The sequence below is a fragment of the Diaphorina citri genome, unplaced genomic scaffold, assembly GCF_000475195.1.
Source record: "Diaphorina citri unplaced genomic scaffold, Diaci psyllid genome assembly version 1.1 scaffold893, whole genome shotgun sequence".
NCBI lineage: Eukaryota > Metazoa > Arthropoda > Insecta > Hemiptera > Psyllidae > Diaphorina > Diaphorina citri.
In genome coordinates, this window is record NW_007378324.1 from 62,962 (window position 1) to 69,881 (window position 6,920).

At 37.5% G+C, this 6,920-nt stretch overlaps 1 protein-coding gene across 1 annotated transcript; it reads right to left on the reverse strand.

The window, feature by feature from the left end:
• Positions 1–1,542: 1,542 nt before the first annotated feature.
• LOC103512858 (2-hydroxyacyl-CoA lyase 1-like) lies at positions 1,543–5,778 on the reverse strand. Its single transcript, XM_026826218.1, has 4 exons — positions 5,640–5,778; positions 4,736–5,039; positions 3,868–4,022; positions 1,543–1,595 (listed from the first exon to the last, which is right to left on the reverse strand). Exons 1-4 carry the CDS (start codon positions 5,752–5,754, stop codon positions 1,543–1,545), a joined length of 627 nt encoding a protein of 208 aa, XP_026682019.1. The 5' UTR covers positions 5,755–5,778.
• Between the last annotated feature and the right edge of the window lie 1,142 nt (positions 5,779–6,920).

Here is a 6,920-nt window from a genome sequence, read left to right on the forward strand (position 1 = left end):
TGTTACTACCAAAGCCGACAATTTTATCGTTCCTACTCTTTCCATAAACAATGGGTGGTGATATTAAACGACATCAATAAAGACATAATGTCTGAACATAAGATATACGTATGTAGGGATGCGACACGAAACTTTTGGTTAAGATAGGTGCTGCGGTTGGCGGTATTTTGACCGCTTTTTGGCGGTTTTCGACCGTTTTTGGGGGGTTTTCAGCTATACTGACTAAACGGTTAGAGATATTGTAAAAATTACTATAGAACATAAAAATAAGCATCATTCAATAGGATAAGGAAAGTCGTGTGATGTTCACACCAGATTTTTTAAAGTGTTCGGATCAGTTTTCTGTGGAAATTTTTATTTTACCGGGGGGTTTTCTACAGGAGTGTTTCCATTTTCTCTTTTTCAAAAATTCGTATCATAACAGATTTGTTTAATGCAATTGTGGAAAGTAAATCGAGTGTATGCTCGTACCGAAATCTTCAGAAACTTTACGAGGAAAAAGCTCGTGGTGATTTGAGACTATAACGGGCCAATACTGTTTTATGAAAGGTATCGATTATCGATTCCAAAGTAATGCAATAACATATTACATTGTTACTACCAAAGCCGACAATTTTATCCTTCCTACTCTTTCCATAAACAATGGGTGGTGATATTAAACGACATCAATAAAGACATAATGTCTGAACATAAGATATACGTATGTAGGTACATAAATACTTGTAATTCAGACGTTGGACATACATTATCGTCCCAGTTGATCTCTTTCTACTTTCTAGCTGGAAACGTCTTTATCAATAGCCATAAATAAAAGGGACATCCCTCTACAGCCTCTAGCGTCAGCTATTTTATAGCCCTGGCTATATCTTGTTCCTCTTGATAAGTCTACATGACAACATATTCATTACTCACTTCACCCAAGTTATGCCCTCTTTACTTTCTATAAGCTAGAAGTAAGTTTTGGTCGGCGTATTTGCTTCTAATGCCAGTATTTGTACTAACATGTTCATTATCATCAGTACGTGTCCTGTTTTTGTTTTTGTTGACGAGTTTATCTGTGTTGACGTTTAGAATGTTGAACGTAGACTTCTAGTTTGTTAGGTTAGGTATCGCCTCTACGTTTTCGTGATGAAATGACAAGGGTAAACAATGGGGTATGTATTTCGAAGTTTTTACAAATATGTAGGTACCAGGTAAATAGTAGGCAATAATTTCTTCAATACTGCTTCTTCTATCCGACTTTGCTTAGAGCTACTACCTATTCCCTCAGACTTCTATAGTTTGTTAGGTATCGCCTCTACGTTTTCGTGATGAAATGACAAGGGTAAACAATGGGGAATGTAGGTATTTCGAAGTTTTTACAAATACATAGATATCTAGTTTTTACAAATATGTAGGTACCAGGTAAATAGTAGGTATGCAATAATTTCGACTTTTTCTTCAATACTGCTTCTTCTATCCGACTTTGCTTAGAGCTACTATTCCCTATCCAAATGTTACAGAGCACAGACAGCTTGAAGCCACCTATTCCCTATCCAAATGTTACAGAGCACAGACAGCTTGAAGCCATTCTTCAACAAGACACAGACCAAAACCTCCGCCAGAAACAAAGATAATTTAAAAATTCTTAGACAAAACGAAAGTCGACAGACCGAGACCTCAAATAAAAAGACAACTTTGAAATTTATTTCGGAGACTGGAATTTCACGCTGTCTTTCAGTCAGTCTCACCATTTCTTTTTTTTTTTTTTTCGCTCTCCTACAAATACCGAAATACCTAGTCGTTTAAAACTTCCCCCCTGGTGTCTATCTATTTCTCTTTTCCTCCGTACCCCCACAGAGTTTCCATAGGGCGTCATACCTATTGTGGTATCCCTTTCTTTCCTCTTCATAAATGTTATCAATATTAGGGCTCCGGTATACCCCACCCTCACCTTTTTGACAAATGATGATTGATGATGTAGGGATATTGCTATTGGAATTCTACTTGTCATTCGACTGTCTAATGGCAATTCAAATATCTTTTCAAATAATCGAACCTTCTTTTGTTGCTTCCTACACTACATGTATTGGAATAGCATGTATTGGAATTCTACTTGTCATTCGACTGTCTAATGGCAATTCAAATATCTTTTCAAATATTCGAACCTTCTTTTGTTGCTTCCTACACCCTTTGTGAACAGAGTGAATGCTAGGTGCTCTATCAGTTAGATTTTGACGTAGGTCTTCTGGGAACAATGAATGTTTTGTATAGTCGTTGCATATGAATTGTGTCCTTTTGAATTATCGGTACAATTGCGTCTTATACGTAGTAAAGTAATATACGTACATACGGAATTACGCATCTGCTATAAGTGGGTCATATTGAAAACAAGTACCTACTCTTCCAGCTAAGGACTCCTTAGTAAAGAGTTTTTACTTGGAGGTAAATATTGCAAAACCATAAACACAAAGTGCTCGAACATAATTTCCCTTCGTTTGAAGAGCAAAAAACCTACATTTATGTTAGTGAAGGAATTGGAGGTAATAATTAATTAGAAAGTGGGTCATATTGAAAACAAGTACCTACTCTTCCAGCTAAGGACTCCTTAGTAAAGAGCTTTTACTTGGAGGTAAATATTGCAAAACCATAAACATAAAGTGCTCGAACATAATTTCCCTTCGTTTGAAGAGCAAAAAACCTACATTTATGTTAGTGAAGGAATTGGAGGTAATAATTAATTAGATACTCCACTCTTTTTCATCTTCAGACCATTGGAAACGACTTAATTGTGAAAAAGGTAGCTAACAATCTTACCAACACAAAGTCTTGAATCAATTTCTTGTATTTGTTGGTAGAGTGGATAAATATTTTGCAAGAGCAATGGATACAGAACTTTAGGCTATTTTCTATTTCCTTTGCTCGTGTTATCCAACATCAATACAAGTGTTCAATGCATCTGAAGTGATACACTGGACATTCTGGACAAGTGGTCATCTAATCCCTTGCCATCATTACAGTGGTTTCCCCTCTCTGTTAACCACAATACAACCCCCTCTGTTGGGCAACCATTGCTATCGAAAAAAAGTAAAAAAAAGACTTGCCGACAGAAAGAAAGAAACGTTTCATTTAATTGTAAAGCTCGAGATGAATTCCAAATGAACATGTACAAAAAAAAAAAAAAAAAAATCTGACTTAATGTGGTTTCCCTTCTCTGTTAACCACAATACAACCCCCTCTGTTGGGCAACCATTGCTATCGAAAAAAAGTAAAAAAAAAAAAAAAGACTTGCCGACAGAAAGAAAGAAACGTTTCATTTAATTGTAAAGCTGGAGATGAATTCCAAATGAACATGTACAAAAAAAAATCTGACTTAATGATACATTGCTAAAACATTCTGATACTTTTTATTCCCGACTGGGGTTAACCTCAAACCTTTGCTTGAACCCTATTCCCTCACACCCTTCCTACAGTCATCAATCATTATCCTCTCTCTCCCTTCCTCTCCGTATCCTTTCTTCATTAACTCTGTGTTCTTAATATTCTTTTCTCTTTCTGTGCTTCTTTTTCTATTTGTTTTGCTTTTCCCATCCTCCTTTGACTTTTTGTTTTATTCATTTTTCAAAGCTCCAGACGGCTCCAATTATTGGAGGTCGATTACTCCATTAAGTTTTTTGCTTATTGGCATGATTGGTAAGGCTATCTCGGACTTTTTTATGTGACTACCTACACGTATTTGTGCTCCACTTTAAATTCTCTTTGAACCCAACGTTAATGTTTACGGTATCTACAATATTTCTATCGTCAGTAAGCTATTTTGTGAGGGATTTTACATCAACTGGGTGGGTGGCATCATAAAACACCAACTGATTTTTTTTTTTTTAAAGCCCCTATCCCTATAGTGTCTGTTTGTTTTTACCTGTAAACACTTCTTCATAGCTTGCTTAATCTGAGGTACTGTAGTACAGAGATAACCATCATGTCCAAACACAGCCATCATCTTCTCGTAACGTAGACTAGGACCTAGCGAGGTGGGGGGACTCCTGGAATAGATAAATAGGTAATAGATCAGTTGCGCTTACTTGGGTGATATTTCAAAGTCATAGAGCAGGAAAAATGAGGACCAACGGAATTTTTCTTTTTCCTCTACGACTTCTAGATACCGAGATAAATTGATTTAAGAAATACCGGTAAATCGTGAAGTTTGACGTCACGGCATACGCTCTCGTAGGCGATGACGTCATAATTCTTGACTCCCGCTTCGTTTGTTTATGCGCAAGCGTTTCTGCGCATTTTGACATGAAATCTGACGTCTCAACTCTTTGAACTTTTTCATTGGAACGGCAATTAACTGAATTTTCGACCTTTTAAAGTTACTTTTTCGGAGTTTTGACCTCAGATTTGGATTTTTCACAACTTTTTACGTAGGAATCGACCTTTTATTAATAATATTTTCCCAATTGCAACTGCTCCATTGACCCATTGTTGAAGTTGAAGATTATGGAAAACCTTCGAATCTGGAAAACCTCCGGATAATAAAATAGGACTATAATTTCGAGAGACCGAAAACGGAGACCTCAGTTCTGGGACTCCAAATTTCAAGGAGCAATGTTCCTTGATCTTATAAACTCATGTACCTAATTTCATCAAAATCGGACCAGACAATCGCGAGTTATAGCGGAAAAAAACATCTAAACTAAATGCAAAACGGTCGAGTTAAAACATAAACCTCGCTATCGTTCGGTCAACTACTTACACAGTAGTAACCTCGCCACTCTCCACAATGGATGCATAGGTCGCCTCGTCAAATCCCCCATAGATTCCATTGTTATTCACAATCACCAGGATCACAGGTAATCTATAGCGCACCAAAGTCTCCAGCTCCATGCCTGAGAATCCGAACGCTGAATCTCCCTGAACACATACAACGCGTTTACCAGGGGCGTAGTGGTTACAGTATAGGGCAGCGGCTAGGGCAAAGCCTAGCCCTACACCCATTGTACCGAACGTACCCGCATCTAGACGATGGCGCGGTAGATTGTTCAGCAGCAGGGATCTGCCTGCGGAATGGAATAAAACAGCAGGTAAAAATAAAATTTAATGAGAATAAATTTCAGAGTATACAAATTTGGAATAGGTTTAGGGAATGATATTCTGAAAAAGAAGTCACCTTCTGTTTGCATGATATAATAGACCAGTTCCGTTTACTCAGCTGTCTTAGGCGAGGTCTCAAATTCAAAGAGCAGAAAAAAATGAGGAACTAGGGAATCTTTTTCTTCAACGCGACGACTAGATCCCGAGATAAATTGATTTAAAATATACCGGTAAATCTCATTTATGTCACGGCGTACACTCCCGTACGCGATGACGTCACATTAACTGTCCCGAGCAAAGCTCCCTTGCAGGGTGTTTGTGCACATGCGTTTCTGCGCATTTTTATAATCTGACGTTCGACCTTTTGAAGACACATTTTTGGAGTTTTGACTTCAAATTTGGAGTCTTCAGAACTTTTTCACGTAGGAATCGACATTTTATTAATAATTTTTACCCAAATACAACTGCTCCATTGATAAAAGACTAAAAACCCTAAGGGATTGTATTCCGGAGCACCGGGCAATATTTTTCTCGATAGCAAAGCACAGGGCTAGAGCTAGTCTTACCTATATCCATTGTATTGGCTCCTTCACCTACAATAATACAGTTGTCCGGAATGCTCACTTGTACAGCATGAATAGCCGCGTAGTAATTCAAAGGCACTGACTCATCCTGAATCATCTTCTCTACAGCCTGGCAATGGAATATTTTATGAAATGATTGTAAATTACCAAAATACATAGGTTTTTTTATGGTAATAATAATAATAATAATGAGAATGGTTTATTTTAATGTAACTATAAAAATATCTTCCTAAATATAAATAAATATTATTTGGTATTAATATAAATAATATTTGGTTCTTGTTTCAAAGCTGACCCACAGAACTTACAAATTTATCATGGCTGCTGAAACCCTCTAAGTGATTTTTTTTAAGAGGTTTTGACAGAGGGAACTACCATGCTGGCACCGGTCGCTATGCGCATTTATATGTCATAGCTACTCATTTTCCTCACGAGGCTGAGTGGGCTCCGCAACATCCAGTCACGGAATCAATCATTTGCATGATACAAATTTCTTGACCCCGCCGGGAATCGAACCCGGGTCTCCCACGTGCAAGGCGAGTGCAGTGACCACTACGCCATAGGAGCTGACACGTAAATCTCATTTACGTCACGGCATACACTCCCGTACACGATGACGTCACATTAACTGTCCCGAGCAAAGCTCCCTTGCAGGGTGTTTGTGCACATGCGTTTCTGCGCATTGTTATAATCTGACGTTCGACCTTTTGAAGACACATTTTTGGAGTTTTGACTTCAAATTTGGAGTCTTCAAAACTTTTGACGTAGGAATCGACATTTTATTAATAATTTTTACCCAAATACAACTGCTCCATTGATAAAAGACTAAAAACCCTAAGGGATTGTATTCCGGAGCACCGGGCAATATTTTTCTCGATAGCAAAGCACAGGGCTAGAGCTAGTCTTACCTATATCCATTGTATTGGCTCCTTCACCTACAATAATACAGTTGTCCGGAATGCTCACTTGTACAGCATGAAAAGGAAAGTAAGTAAATATTTCATGAGCAAATTCTCAGAAATCAAATGGAAACAAAATATCATTTGACAGGAGATTCTTCAAACTGACAAGATTCCAATTCATCCATCCTGGTAATACTTAAACATATAGGTAGGTACATAAAATGTACATGCATCTGTATATTATACATTGGTAAATATGTACTTACCCATTTATTTGTGTATAAGGATATTATCCTTACTTCCTGTACAATACTGTACATCATACCAAATGCCGTTATATTCCCACGCATTGACATAATAC

Bases quoted from the DNA above. Each gene is read 5' to 3' on its own strand.
- LOC103512858 (XM_026826218.1), bottom strand. From the start codon at position 5,754: ATGATTCAGGATGAGTCAGTGCCTTTGAATTACTACGCGGCTATTCAT. The intron at 4,023-4,735 runs GTAAGTAGTTGA...TATCTATTCCAG, and splicing joins AGTGGCGAGGTTACTACTGT to GAGTCCCCCCACCTCGCTAG. The intron at 1,596-3,867 runs GCTTTAAAAAAA...TTTCTGGCGGAG, and splicing joins CAGACACTATAGGGATAGGG to GTTTTGGTCTGTGTCTTGTT.